The sequence below is a fragment of the Strongylocentrotus purpuratus genome, unplaced genomic scaffold (assembly GCF_000002235.5).
Source record: "Strongylocentrotus purpuratus isolate Spur 01 unplaced genomic scaffold, Spur_5.0 spur5_scaffold_17, whole genome shotgun sequence".
In the NCBI taxonomy this organism is placed as follows: Eukaryota; Metazoa; Echinodermata; class Echinoidea; order Camarodonta; family Strongylocentrotidae; genus Strongylocentrotus; species Strongylocentrotus purpuratus.
The window spans coordinates 147,102-163,504 of record NW_022145602.1 but is presented as its reverse complement, the minus strand read 5'-3'; the positions used below and the strand labels follow the sequence as shown (position 1 = coordinate 163,504).

Genomic DNA, 16,403 nt, shown 5'->3' with positions numbered 1-16,403 from the left:
CAAACAATCTACTCTCTTAGGAAGGAAAACAATTATGAATAATTTCCAAGGACGTATATCTCGAACATGACCGAGGTTGTCACCTATTCCCAATTGTGACGTCACATCCGTTTCTTCTAGACGCCGCTGAGGCCTTCACACGTATAGCGCTGTGGCGGTGCGCACGACCGGAAGCTCTACTGAACCCCATTGACATCAACCCGTTATCTGCAGGCACGCGGCTAGCTGAAGGGGGTAACTGTATCCGTTCGGGAGGGGGGTTCCCCACGCGAGAAACTATAAATTGCCGACTCCACCTCTGCAATCACCATTCTTGAGTTACCGTTTACTTGGTGAAAGTGGGATATCATTTTCTTCTCTTCCTTACTGAGTTATCTTACAGAGCGACTAGCTCCTACAAGGATTTGATACCTGATTGTATGTGTTTTAGACTAGGATCGAGAAATGAAGTGGCTTATAGCTCTTGGCCTTTTGGCCCTAGCATCTATGGTTAATGGTCATGCACAACCATTATGTGCACCCTACTTTACATATAACAACGGCAGCTGCTACAGGTAAGCGAAAATATCTCTTATTCTTAATATATCACTTTGACACTACGTCAGTAAGTGGACATCTGATGATAATAACAATATCTTGGATTTATACAACGCTTAATGCATCGACGATTTCTCTACAAGCGCTTTATAAATATATCATTATCCCGGTCATCGGATTCAGGCTTGATCACACACAATGTATGCATTTCTCCACTCCCTGGGGAACATTCCAACCAGGCGCCACCAATGTTAGGTTTTGTGGATGGGCCATTGGAAGGAGTGTAGCCTTTGCGCAGAAGATTGTAAACTTTTTATATCTTGATTTTTAAGATGAGTAGATATTCTTCAAATTTATGGCGCTCCATTCTCAAATATGGACAATCAAGGAACAAGAATCATTACGAGAAAAAAAAAAAAAAATCAAAAATCAAAAATAAATAAATCACAATTTGTATGTTAATATGACGTTTTCTTAAAAAGAAGAAGTATCGTTTTGCTTAGAACTGTCTTAAACATATAGTCCCCCGAATAACTTATCTCCACTTTAAATTGTCATTATATATGTATCAAAACGCCATCTAATAGATGTAAAATGAAGGGCTTCGAGGTTTATACTTTTTAGACCAAATAATATTCAGCTTTATTCACATTTTTCTTCAAGTGGAAATCTATAACAGTTTCTGTATTACGAAGTATATCATCGGGACGCAACATCTGATGTTTGGCAATGATAATGATGAAAATTCATATAATGATTTATCCATTTGATTATTTCTTTATCCATGCTTAAATTAATGTACTTATTAATTGATTAATTAATTAATCAGTTTATATACTTATAATTTACTTGGCAATTTCACACATCAAAAACAACAGTTTGGCGAAAAGTATATGAAAAAAATTAAATACACACAAACATGTATAAATAGAATAATTGGCTGCCAGAAAGAAAACGGACATGTGTTTTATAGTCTGTCTAATTATAGGGATTTTGCAACCTACAATTAGTAATTAGGTATGATTAGTGAGAGCATTTTTCTTCACTGATTTTTTGTGTGATTTAATTTAATTGGTGAAAATTACTGCATGGCGCTCAGTTCATAAAATCAGGTTATTGACTTAAGATTAATCAAGCCAAAAGGAAAGTATTTTCTTAGAAATTTGATATACCGTACATTGGGCGGGGGGGGGGGGTCTTTTCTTTAGGCCTATCTAGTTGTTTAAACTGCAGTGTATTCAAAATATTTTGATTATCGTTATGGTTGATGTATATAGGACATTTCAGTTGTGTTATAGTCATGGAGAAGAAGAAGAAGAAGAAGAAGAAGAAGAAGAAGAAGAAGAAGAAGAAGAAGAAGAAGAAGAAGAAGAAGAAGAAGAAGAAGAAAAAGAAGAAGAAGAAGAAGAAGAAGACGACGACGACGAAGAAGAAGACGAAGAAAAAGAAGAAGAAGAAGAAGAAGAAGAAGAAGAAGAAGAAGAAGAAGAAGAAGAAGAAAGAGAAGGAGAAGGAGAAGGAGAAGAAGAAGAAGAAGAAGTAGAAGGAAAAGAAGAAAAAAAGAAAAAGAAGAAGGAGAAGAAGACAGTAATTAAAAAGAAATACGTTTACAACATGATTTATACTCAATGTACATGTACTACGCAATGTAATAAGATATTCTGTATCAGTGCTATTCAACAAAGCGGATACTTAAAAGTGACAAGTAAGAAACTTGATTCTTTGTTGAGGGAGTAACCGGTCATTGAGCGATGGTAATGTAGTATAATTGAATTTCATGGCAAGTGTACCAACTGCTTTTTAAAGGCCATGAACTAAAGTTCGTCGAAAATTGAAGGGGAGTACAAATCAGTTTCCCGAATTTTATATTTCTTATACGTTTGACGATAAGGCCCCAGCTATAAAGGGAGTTCGACTTCGTATTACTGCATTTTCGAGAATTCAAAATGGGTAATGTTGATTAGAAAAGAAATAAATATATTTAGCGTCCAAAGCGTGTTACTGCTGTTTTTAATTTTTTTTTTATTTTTATTTTTTATATCCGTGCCCTTAAAAACCTTCTGTATTTATTAAAATTGATCGTAACGCAATATCAGTTGCAACCCCCTTTACTGAAGAGATATAAGTTTGTAAGTCAGCGATTAATTGGCTGATCGACTTGCGTTCAATCGCAACTCTCTGTGGAGGTGTCGTGATATAGTGGTTCAGTCACGTGACTCTCAATACAAAATAGAAAAAGGGTGGAATGGACGAAATGACATGGTCGAACAATTAGCGCTCGCGAATCGAAATTACACTGAGAAACAGATTACTGATTAAGTGTCTACCCACGAATTTGATAAACTATATACCCATAATATCGGATAGGAAACAGTATATATATATATAGCGAGGCATCATTTCAGTCTTTAAGTCTCTTCTTTCGAATAATTACGTGTAACTTTTCTTAGAAATAATAATGCTGTAATATAAGACGTTCGGGAACACCGGTCAAATGGTCACGAGGGTGGAAAGTACTTTTTAGCGACTGAGTCATAAAAGTAGACTGAAAAGTAGTAGGCATATTAAATGCATATTGATGAGTTTCATTTAACCCTAAAACAAGTTCTAAAAATTAGGTGAATGAATTAAAAATCATACTGAAAATCACAGAAAATTTCACTTCAATACATAATCATTGTAGACTTAATAATTATTAAACTGCCATTGAAAATGTACAAAGTGTACAGTTTGTAGCTTAATTCATGGCCCATGTACAACAGACAACTGTGTTCACCATGATGCGAAACAAAACGATTTTTTCATCAATGATAGATTACTTTTGCCATATTTAGAAAATTTATTGACTTTAATGTTTTTTAGTGATTGAAGAGACAGCTTTGTTGGCTGTCCCATTTCTACAATTCCCTAACACATCACCTGAGTGGATAGTGGCAAATGCAGATCCATACGTCCAAGTTATTAACAAAAGAATCGTCTTTTCTTTTCTCTGTTACAGAATGTCATCTGGAGAGAGCTACACAGCTACAGGGGCTAGGATACGACTGGAAGGGATGCCCTTCGCTCAAGCTAACCTCTTCTGCGGTCAGTGTCACCCAGGTGCGCATCTAGTAGTCATCAGTGATGCAGCCGAGCATGAGTTCCTCTACAATAATTTCTACGGTTTTGAACCCACAGAGGTTTGGGTTGGTCTCTTCTTCAATTCAACCACATTGGCTTGGGAGTGGGTGAATGGTGAACCCGCCCTCAACGTTCCATGGGAGCCTTTCTACGGAGAGCCTTTGGTCACTCACCAAGGTGCAGCTATGATGTACGTCAGTGAGGTCATCGATCAGCAGACCACCTTGAAATACGGATATGGTATCGAGGTTTCTGATTACTTGGTTTCAGAGTTAGGCGAGGAACCGCTTCCATTCATCTGCGAATATTCCTTAAACATGATGCAAGATAATACGACGTGGTTTGATACCGGAAATACCACCAACTTCAATACTACAGGTGGTTTCGGTTTCAATAATACCAGCACCCCCACGTACGCACCAAGAACGACCCCTCCTCCAACCTTCGCTCCTCAGGTACTCTTCCAACAGGATGCCCGCCCTATGCGTCTGTCCGAACCTGGATTTTTCGGTAGTTTCCTACGGGAAGTTACTAAAGAGGAGAGGCAAAGAGCCCGCCCCGCATACAAAGGACCTATGCAATATAACCAGAGGGGGGCTGCTCAAGGGAACAATCGGTATCCCTGGATGGCGATGCCATAAAACAGACCATTCCTCCAGGGGTGTGTTTCAAAAAGATCCTAAGTAGAACTTAACACTAAGTTGGACTTAAAAATTATGGACAGCCATTGGAGCCTTGAAATGAAATATATTCAAAAGTAGAAATTCAAGTATTATAGACTTTTTATAAATTCCACATCCAGAACATGAAATCTCCTTGATGATAGAAAATATGAATGATTTGAATCAAATTTTTATGCCTTTCAAAATAACTTTTACAAAATATTTTCAAAGATGCTAACGGCTTTCCATAATTTTTAAGTCCAACTTAGAGTTAAGTTCTATTTAGGATCTTTGTGAAACACCCCCCCCCCCCAGAACTGATGTTACACGTTTAAATTATGAAGTAATGACCTGAGTGCGCGTAGCACACAAGGCGTCCTTTCGGTTGCGTCATTGCCCACGCTGATTAAGCCTACAATTCATCATGGCTCCAACAGCTCAAGTTGCTAAGAAAGGCTCCAAGAAAGTTAGTCGAAAGCAATGTTCGCACTGTTCATTCTGCATTCACGTTGTATACCATACCACTCTCTCATTGGTGCGTCAAATGACGCGCTATTCGCTGACGCAGGCCTACGCTAATAAATGACGCCTTGTGTGCAACAGAGATAGGTTGGAAAAGAATCTTTCACAGGCATCTGATGGCACATGATGGTTTTCAATAAACGCCTCATCAACACAACGTTGGGCTTTGCCATGAAATGCCGATTAAAATATTCAATCAAATAGTCATTAAAAAATAAACAAAAATTATTACAACTGTAACAGATATGACGCTATTTAGAAATGAATGTATCCTTACCTTAAAAACTTCTAATACTTAAGTCAGTGTTCCATCACTTGACGTAATGATATAAAGGGAATGTTCCCAAACGATATTTCTATTTTCATTTCACCAAGATAGGACAATTTGGGAGGCTATAAGTTGATGTGAATATCTGTAATACGATATAAGCTGCATAATTGACGAGTCTCCTGAACATTATTTGATCAATGATCCAAATACTTTAGATTGCCTATGTATTAGGCTCAGCTGAAAATGACTTTCAGGGGTATCCCGGTATAAGGAATAATGTCTTTCATATTCAAACCATTCAATGTAAATATGTCAACTCTGATATAAATATTTGAATTTATCTGACTTATTTTGTATAAAAGCTGCCATGGTTAATCTATAATTATAAGAATAAATATTGTATGAATTAAACATGTACCTTGTTCATGAACTATTCACTATGTAATCTAGATCTTATAAAATGTTTTATTTTTTCTGTCATTTTCAGGAAATCTTATCTTGTGTCAAATAAATGTATGTACAAAATACGAACAAGGTGTTACCTTCCTTTGCATCATTTTATGATTTTTTGTTCCGTCTCCAGTATTGTGAAGAGAAATTTGAAGATTTTGAAGGGGTAGTAAGTAAACGACAATACTTAATCTTTTTTCTGTTTGAGGGAAAAGAGGTATCCAAAAATACATTTTAAGAAAATCCAGTGGGCTTAAAACAACAACATCAGCGTTAACATTAACATCAATAACAATAATAGAAATAACAACATCAGCAACAACATTGTTAACATTAACATCAATAACAATAATAGAAATAACAACATCAGCAACAACATTGTTAACATTAACATCAATAACAATAATAGAAATAACAACATCAACAACAACCTTGTTAACATTAACATCAATAACAATAATAGAAATAACAACATCAGCAACAACCTTGTTAACATTAACATCAATAACAATAATAGAAATAACAACATCAACAACAACCTTGTTAACATTAACATCAATAACAATAATAGAAATAACAACATCAACAACAACCTTGTTAACATTAACATCAATAACAATAATAGAAATAACAACATCAGCAACAACCTTGTTAACATTAACATCAATAACAATAATAGAAATAACAACATCAACAACAACCTTGTTAACATTAACATCAATAACAATAATAGAAATAACAACATCAACAACAACCTTGTTAACATTAACATCAATAACAATAATAGAAATAACAACATCAACAACAACCTTGTTAACATTAACATCAATAACAATAATAGAAACAACAACATCAACAACAACCTTGTTAACATTAACATCAATAACAATAATAGAAATAACAACATCAGCAACAACCTTGTTAACATTAACATCAATAACAATAATAGAAATAACAACATCAACAACAACCTTGTTAACGATCATCGGAAGACTGGAAAGGGGAATGTATTCACAGAGAGAGAGAGAAAGAGAGAGAGAGAGAGAGAGAGAGAGAGAGAGAGAGAAGGAGAGAGAGAGGCAGAGGCAGAGAAAACAACACACAGTTCAGGGTATATTGCACAAACTTGTCATTTTACATGAATTATTCGGAATATCCCAAACAGTAAATATCAACCAGGCTAACAACGAAATTGGCAACATTATAATTCTTTGTCAAGTTTGTAAGAATACAAACGAATACAAAACAAAATATCGTAGTTTACGAAAAGACGAGTTGACACCCTCTCAAAATGAGTGTGCCTCGAGAACCCCTCCCTCATGTCAGAGTCACACTTTTACTCTGCTCTTAAAGATATTTATAGATCAGATGGAACATTGTTATTGACTCATGCTCTGTTAGTTGTTCCCTTATTCAATAATGGATTGCACCTGATTGCGATTTCCTGTCGCAAATAGGATTATTTTATAAAATAATTCGGAGATTTGAACCGGGTCGAAAGAAGATATAATACACGAACGAGAGATGAGAGACACGTTTTTTATGAAGACTAGAACTAATCTCACTGGAGTAAGATCACATTTATGTCATTTATTATTTTCTATCTTTTCTTGAGGGGGGGGGGGGGGAGCAAAATATGTGTCGATCTACTGAACGATTCTTTGTCAGGATGTTTCATGATTAGGCGTGGCGGTATCGCAGAAAGCGTCAAAGCCTGAATGATAATTTATGCTGTTTAAGTCGGGGTACTGGCGAGAGGGAGATATTTTTTAATTTTTCTTGACCTGCACTCGTAAAAATATCCTCGCAATAATCATCAATATATTGGTGAACTTATTTCAACGGTTTGACTTTCGCTTTTAATAACAAGGTAAAACAAATTCAAACAAATAAAGATACATAAACAAAAATAACTCAAAAACATTATGTTTAATTTGAGTACATGCAGCTGCATAGGTTTGGCAAGGTTCCGACAATTACCAGACAAGGGCTATTTTTACCACCACTCCAAACCAATTATTATAATTTGAGCGATCGACGTTTATTGGCATTTTACCAGGTTTAGGCGGTTGGCAGGGGTTTGAGTGTAATCCCAGTGATCTAAAGACAACTTTCTGAAAGCCATTGACTTAAAATCTAGTCAATAGATGTTTTCACATGAGTTACTAAAATATCATTTCAAGGTAAAACAAAAATATTCGCTTCACATCCAATTTCCCTTGTCAATAAACAGGGGGTGATTAAAGAAAACAACAATACAGCAACACAGAATTGTAAAAATCTTGCAACTTTAATACTTGACTTGTTAATTTATTTTTTTCCAATGGGTTACCCACATTTTATTATAACGCTTTGGGAGAATCAACACAGGCTCAAACAATATCTAACAAAATTAGCTTGAGAAATTTATTGCTAAAGCCCAAGTCTTGATATTCACCAACGTTACATTAATGTAATGCCTGTAATGATTAAGGTATATAGTCGTGTTATGTTTCTATAATTGATGTTTAGCGTCGACAGCTGTATGAGCTGAACTCAGAACTCAGTTGTGTTATGTTTCTATTGGTGTTTAGTGTTAACAGCTGTATGGTATTAACTCATAAGTTAATAATATGAGTATCCGTCTTGTGAATGTAAAACATTGTCTACATTGTAAATGTAGCCTACCTAAAATAGGAGACTGTTTGATCATTTTAGACTGAGACTGAACATTGGCCTTGCTATGACCTGACATAATATCGCTTACATGGGTGGATTTGGGATTGGCAGAAAGGGTGGGTATTTGAAAAACTGTGAAAGATTATTTTCCCTGGATTCTAAGGAAGCATCGCCATAATATTAATAATAGCATTTGAAATAATTTGTTCCGTCAAACATTAAACCAGTTTAACTTTCTTTAGGAAAATATGGTGTAAAGAAATCTTGCCACCTCCGTTTCGTCCAGTAGAAAATGTTGACTACTATAATTATTATTAAATTAATTGGAGTATATATGCATTCATTAGAAAGTCACTCTTTCAAAGATTTCTTATTTCAAAAGTTCAACTACGAAACCTTTGATTAACGATGAACTAACGCTCAAAATGAACGCCGTTCGGAATATCTTACCCTGCATGGTTAATCACTGATAATCACGCATAAAATCATGTCATGACATTAACACAGTTTATTGCATATCCGTGGCGGATATTCGCTCATATTGAATAACTCATTTCATTAGAAATTTAATTAATTCGATTTGTTGAAGCTTGAATAATTTGGTACGACGTGACATTTGCATCTTCAGAGCAGTAGCTGAATATAGATGGGTGTTTACGCCCATTTCTCGCCAGAAAGAAAGAGAGACAGAGAGAGAGAGAGAGACAGAGAGAGACAGAGAGAGACAGAGAGAGGGCGAGGGGGGTGGTTAGTGGAGGGGTTGGGGTGTTGGGGTTTGTCACTCGTCGAGGAACAGACCCCTTGCCACGCCCCTCCTTATCTTGCCCATCTATGATTGATATCATAATTCTTTGCAGGGACTATAAGACCCATGCAGGGGAGGCGATTTCTTGTCATAATTATTGAAGAGGGCATTTTAAGAAAGAGTATTGATGAGGAACGGTCCATGAGAGTACATCCATCCTCCCCACAATAATTATAATGGTTATAGTTTTGTCCTAACTGGTGAGAGGGCGAGAGGTCGCTTGTCAAGTGACAGGTCTCTAATTCTTCTTACATGTCCTTCTCATTTTAACTTTACCATCCTGAATCCTAACCTCGCTTGGCTACGCAAAAATTAATGAGAATCGACACAAAAATTAGCATTTAAAGGCACATCATTTCAAAATGCTTTTCTTGTTGTAAATAATAAAAATCATAAAAATAAAAACGAGAATGAGAAACTGATGATATCATTTACAAAATACAAATTTATAAATCCACAGTGATCTCATTCATGAGAAAATGCGGTTGAACGCCTGTCTTCAGATGACCCGAGAACTTCCCCAGAAAAAGACAGACGCATAATTCTGTCATGTTTCTACTTAAATATAACTATTTTGATGACAAATCATGTTGCGAAATTCAATTTGAGTGAAGTTATACTTGAATTTGACTCAATTTATATCATTAAAACATGATATTGAAATGCCGGAAATAAGACTTCGTTTCAATTCAAGTCAATTAAAATGAACATTTATTTTCTCCCATACATTTTGCCAACATATTTGACATCTGTTCAAACAATACATTTTATACGTAGGAACATAAAATATAATTCAAGGACTTGTCGATAGGTAACTAAGAAATTTAACTGGAACTTTAGCTTCATTTTCTATTTTTTGGGAGATTTTCCTCTCGTCGAATCTCGGCTCCAACATTTAAATGAATATCGGAAGTCGGAAGTATGCCTCATATCGCTGACAGTAAGATAGATTAAGAGATATTTACCGTAAGACAACATTACATGCGCAGGGCTCGATCCCTCCCCTCCCCATAGAAGATTTCCTTCCCCAAATCTGAAAATTTGTTAGCTATATTTAAAAACCTGTAAACGCGTCTTTCCTCATCAGCAAATTTTAAAACCTGAGGTCTCTTTCCCCCCATTTTTTCTTGATATTTTTTCTTCTTCCGCTAACCACTTGCACTGTAGGTCCCAATCCCATACCGTAATAATGGTCAATCGATGTATACCCCTGGAATAGTTTTACAAATCACATGCGGGCACGATTTTGTCAGGAGTAGGTTCGAAGGGTCCTGACAAAATCGTGCCCGCATGCCCCTGGTTTGTGATGTGTCTGAGCACATGGACTGGTCAACTCTCTTAACTCTATGTTAGGTGGAGAGTAGAGAAACATGATTGGAGATCTATTCTTTCATGATAGTCGATCAGTAGAGGAGCAGCCTATGCCCCCCTCCCCGATCATGGAATTAAAAAGATACACACAGGCGCGAGTCCATGCAGAATTGTCAGAAAGGGGGAGGGGGGGGGGGAGAAAAATCTTTCATGTATTTTCTAAATTCTAGAAAAAAAAGGTACTGATCCTTGCTTTTCAGATAGACTGGACGAATGGTTAAAAGTTCGTGGATACGATCTAGATCAATGTACTGCTCTCCTTTGTCAAGACCAGGTAATGTGAATAAACCTAAGGATTGACCATAGGGAAAGGACAGACTCACAAGAGCTTCCATCTTCGTCATCAGATAACGTCAATTTCCCTGAGATTACTGACCATATTCATGTTAATATATCATTCAGTGGTTGGAGGGGTATTACGTACATACTTTCGAAGAAACACAAAACACTGAACTTTTGACGTTTGCAAGAAATGAAACGATGACTCATCGTCTTATATTCGAACCACGATCAAGTATTTATTATACCGGGGTAGCATGAGGCATACGAAGCGGTATCAATGTCTTTTTTAAAGGGGAAATTATGACAAAAACAAATCCGATCTGATTTAAAAGGTAATTGATGTAGCGCTTTTCCTTGCTCTACACCGGAAAAAAAGAAGAAGAAAAAGATTGTGCCTATTAAAGACACACTGTCCTACTTATAGCTACTTGCTCCCCAATCGGTGCCTGTTGGTCCCCCATGGTCCTCTTTTTCATATGTCAAATGAGAGCTGAGTTAATGAGATAGCCACCTGTCACAGTGATCTCGCTGGCTCGCTGGGTGGTATAATCCCTTCTAGCTGAAGTAGTAAAGCCTGCCTTTAATTCTCTGATACCTCTGGCTAACAAGCAAGCAGGCAAAAAGTACTATTCTCTGATTCTGGTGTCTGGCAGACGCCATCTGAACCAATTGTATGAATGGCTTTATCAGGAAAGGAGTTCAACAATTATAATCCCACTTTCTCCCCCCTCTCACCTTCTCTCTGTATCTCTCTCCCTCTGTATACATAGTATAATATATCTTTCTCTCGCTCGTTCTCTCTATCTTCCAGCCCCCTCTCTTTCCCACTCTCCCCTCTCTCTCCCTCCCTCTACCCCTCATATATCTCTCAGTAAACTTCATCACAGAGTTCGTCATTATCATGATCATGGTAGTTGGTCCTAACCTAGCGAAATCCTTTTCTAGAATATTAGGTTACCGCAGACATTATTGTGAAAAACCTCAACAATTAGGCGATTTCCGTTGAGCGTACCCAAAGGAGTGGGGAGGCCTGACATTATTTTATAGATTTTTTTGGGTCAAATTTAGCATTTTGTCCACAAATAAAACCAGGTCCCAGTCCTTTGGCAAGACATTCATCTACATTTACCACTCTTCACCCAGGTGTTAGTACCGAGAGGAGGGAATTCCTTGAATGCTTTGAGCAATGAAATCCGTAGCCTTGCCTGAGTCGAGGTAATATCGGAGCGCCTTGTGTACTACAAAACATGAAATGATATCATTATATCACTGAAGACTTCATACATATTCACTAAACCTTGGTCATGTTGTTCGAGTGTGACAAATTGAAATTATTGTCTTGCCAAAACACTTTGGGGTCGGATGGGATCCGTAATCTCATTCAACCTCTCAATCGAGGGTAGAATCTCCCCATAATTTTCTTTCATTTTCGATGTTGACTATGTCGTAAAATATCTGAAATATTAGGCCATATTTAGGCTTATAATTATTTATAGAATGAGCGGTTATCAAAGACATATTATTTTGAGTAAGAATAAAGGGGGTGAATCTATGCAAGAAAAGTGCCCCTACCCCAACCCCACCTCGAAATTATTTCGATAGAGGACTTTCGGACACATTGATACCCAACCACTTCTGACAATCCATATGCAACTTGTATAGCCGACCCGCTTTTTGATGTTTTGTTTTTATTTAGGGGGGGGGGGGAACTCAAATAAGTAAAATATCCAAAAGCTTATACAGTAATCTTTCATGAAGCAGACGAAGAAAGCTCGGCTACCATTTTAGAAATCGCGATAAACCTTTTTTCCGCATACAAATCTGGGTTTACTAATTTTAGTCTGGCTTGATCTTTCTCTTTCATCGCAGTCTGTCTCGCCAGCGGCTCAGGGTGACTCACTCCAGGGATGCCGTCGGCTGCTTCAATGTTCCCCTTGATATGGAGATGTGGCAGAAATGAAATTAAATGTAACTGAATTCGGAAGGATAATGTTAGCAATGTTCGACAGGAATAGATAGGTCAGAAGGTTAAATGTTTCAAACTCTCTCAATGTACAGGAATGAAACTCAACTTTTGTAGGACTCATTACAGGAATCACTTCATTTTGGAGTGGAAAGCAAAACTCAAAATAGAGGAATCTTTTTTTCTCGAAAGAGTAATTCAAGCTACTGCTTTGGAGTATGTTCCACTATAATCTTGGATTGAAGTGGGAGTACAATATTAGTGATGTTTGACAGGAATAGAAAGATACACAACAATTCCCATGTTGTAAACGAAGAAGTTGTAGTATGAATAAAAGCCATTGCTGTGATAAGAAATAGTTTTTAATTGAAGACCATCTCGACAGTGACTGACTGCTGATACCCTAGGCCCCCTAACCCTATTTCTTTGATTATATAAAGCCCGGAATAAATATTGCTTGAGATAATATCGGATCAGCCATTAACATAACTCGAGACTTCATTAAATATTATTTCATTTATAATTACAGATAACGTTGGCACCATCGAAATGATCAATATTGATGGCGCTTTTCACGGGAGGGAACTATATTCAAAGTTCAATTCAATTCAAAGTTTATTCAACACTCTTCATAAAAACATTTAAAACATACAAATACAGAATGGAGTTATAACAAAAACAAGAAAGTGATAACAAATACTGTGGCAATTTATAAGAGCATTTTGGATAGGCAGAAAGGAGGGATTCCTTATATAAAAGCCTACCCCTAAAAACACACATACAGGAAAACGAGAACAAAAGAACAGAACAAAAAACAAAGAACATACTAAAACTTACTATTATGCACGATCAGAGTAAAAAAAAAAAGTGTCAAAATTTGCCCATGCTGTTAATACTGATGATTATACTTATTTAACAGAAATTGTTTATATTTAATTTTAAAAAGATTGACAGTTTTGCATTTTTTAATTTCCTGAGGTATACTATTCCATTATGGTCCTTTAAAAAATAATTAATTTTTCATACAAGTCGTTCTAATCATGCATTTGGAGCTCCATGTATATCTTAATAATTAAGAAGAAACTCCCCGTGTATTATCCATCTCCTTCAACTAACCATGGGCGATCGTGACGATGTTCTTATTTTGGAACAGTTTTATCCGTACGACCGCGTGTGATATTACGTGAGAGCAGTGGCGTACGCAAGATTTTTACAAGGGGGGGGGGGGGGGGGGGTTTAAAATCGAGTCCAAAATTTCGCAACGACTTCAGGAAAATTTGAAAATCGCGCCGACCAAAAAGTCGCTCAGTGGGGGGGGGGGGGGGGGGGGGGGGTAAGCGGACATTTTTTTTTTTTTTTTTTGGGAGCCCAAAAAAAATCGCAACCACTCAGCCAGCCGAAAAGTCGCTCAGTGGGGGGGGGGGGGGGGGGGGGGGGGGGGGGGGGGGGGGGGGGGGGGGGGGGGTAAGAGGACACATTTTTTTTTTTTCTTTTGGTCTCGGAATTTAAAAATTTGACATTTTGCTCCGTTGGGGGAAGGGGTAAGGTCAGCTTTTTGGGGTCAACCATGGGAATTTTTTTTTTTTTTTTTTTTTTTTTTTTAAAAAAAAAAAAATCCAAAAGGGGGGGGGGGTTTTAGAGAAACTTAGGGGGGTTTACACACAAAAAGTTACCAAAGGGGGGGGGGGGGTTTTTAACCCCCCAAACCCCCCCCCCCCCTGTGTACGCGCCTGCGTGAGAGACTAAATGACATAATGATACAATATGCCGCATTATTTAATAATCGTGTTAACCATTTCACAATACCCGACCCTACCTGAGTGATTATGTGATACCTAAAATTGCTTCGTCAGAGAATTGTCTGATAGCCAATGTCTGACACTGTGTTGATGACGCGGCATGTCTGATAGATTTAGGTACATTAATGTTCACTCGAAATGTAAAGGAGTGAAAATCCAGTTTAGGGAGTGATATTAGGATTCAATTTGATACAGTAATGGTTTTTAATGCAATCAAAATATATTTGTACAAATGATTTTACATGAAAAGCAGTCGAAGCTGGATCATCAATGTTTACGCATAATGTTGGCAAAGTGTGTAACATTGTAAAAAGATAAGAACATGTTAAAACAAACAGACATTAAAAGGTTGATAAAGATGGCATTCCAAGATTATCTGTTAAGAATAGATATTGCACCGTGATCTGATTAAGAATGAATTCCATTTGCCCTGGTTGAAAAAAAATGATCAATCACCTTGTTTGGAATGACAATTTGTTAGATATTGCAATACAATTACCACGTAATGATGACTTGTATATACTTAACTAGACGTTTGGGGATGGAGTATGACTAAAGAACACCACAGGAGCTCGAAATAAATACTGAAATTACGAATGGGGGTTGCCCCTCCCTCTTACGATATCCCTGAGTGGTCAATCAACCTCTTGACCAAGGTCTCCGGACCTGTGTCCGTCCGGTGTAAGGGTCTGTTCTGTGAAGGTGGTCAGTCTGGCGGTGTGTAAGGGTCTGTTCTGTGAAGGTGGTCAGTCTGGCGTCGTGTAAAGGGTCTGTTCTGTGAAGGTGTCATGTATATCAGCCTCACCGTGCATGGTAATCATCCATTTCCTGAGCTTGAAACGAAAGGGATCATAAAATGTCATCGCGATAAATCCAACCTTCGATCGATGGGTTTCTTGCTCACATCTCTAAATCTCTGACACTCACTCGATTAGAGTATACCATCTTCATACTGATATTAAAAAGTTTAACATCACTATTACGTCACCTATCGTGGTAGATTATTCCAAGGCGCGTGATTGAATCACGTTAATTCTAATTGACATTGGCTTCAACTCTGAGGTGCTCAAGCCTCGCAGAAATTAATTCCTACTAAATATCAATTGACTCAAGTGGATTGAGGCAATTTATATTCCTTAAAATCCTGATCAGCACGAATGATGTGTTTTAAAGGGGTTGTCTTGTCGAAGAACAGTATGCCTTGCAGGGATTCGAACCCTGACCCAGTTGATCAACAGTCTCATGATTTATCCACAAGGCCCAGGGACGTAGCCAGAGTTTGATGTTTGGGGGGGGGGGGGGGGGGGGGGGGGGGGGAGGGGGGGGGGGGCGTACATACATGTAATCGATCGACGTCCTGGGGAGGGGTCTAAAAAAGTTCAACCGATCTTGGATTTTTTTTTTGGGGGGGGGGGAAGCACGTGCCCCCCCCCCCCGTGGCTACGTGCCTGACAATACCACGTCCACGACACATCAATAACTCTTCCATAGATCTCACTGTCATATTTCTAAGCATTTATTTCCTGAAAATAAAGCGAAAGGAATGCCTAAAATGTCATCAGTACAAATCATATCTGTTATTGATGATCGTGCGGCTTTGATTAGTAAAACTGTGACACTCACCACGTACACTGTATCTTCTTCATAATGGCAACGTGATTGGAAAGACTTTCAAGACAATAATTTGCAGGGCACTTTCAATACCCAAAGGTATTTCCAATACAAGCCTTGTTCGCAATATGTCATTGTCATATTCACATGTTTCATAAAATAGGTGACGCACAAGTCCTTTGAAAATGCCTAGGGGAAATTTTCAAAAAAGTCATTGCAATCGTATTATACAGATGTTAATATTCCCTTGTATTACATCATTATTACGTCATCAATCAAGGTTAATGAGTCGGAACTAGGCGCACGATTTAATCTTAATTTGCCAAGCTTTAGCTGAGCTTTGATGATAAGG

At 37.5% G+C, this 16,403-nt stretch overlaps 1 protein-coding gene across 1 annotated transcript; it reads left to right on the top strand.

Moving 5' to 3' along the window:
• Positions 1-256: 256 nt before the first annotated feature.
• On the top strand, positions 257-4,427 carry LOC581461 (30 kDa spicule matrix protein). Its single transcript, XM_003726146.3, has 2 exons — positions 257-554; positions 3,536-4,427. Exons 1-2 carry the CDS (start codon positions 445-447, stop codon positions 4,296-4,298), a joined length of 873 nt encoding a protein of 290 aa, XP_003726194.1. The 5' UTR covers positions 257-444; the 3' UTR covers positions 4,299-4,427.
• Positions 4,428-16,403: the final 11,976 nt, after the last annotated feature.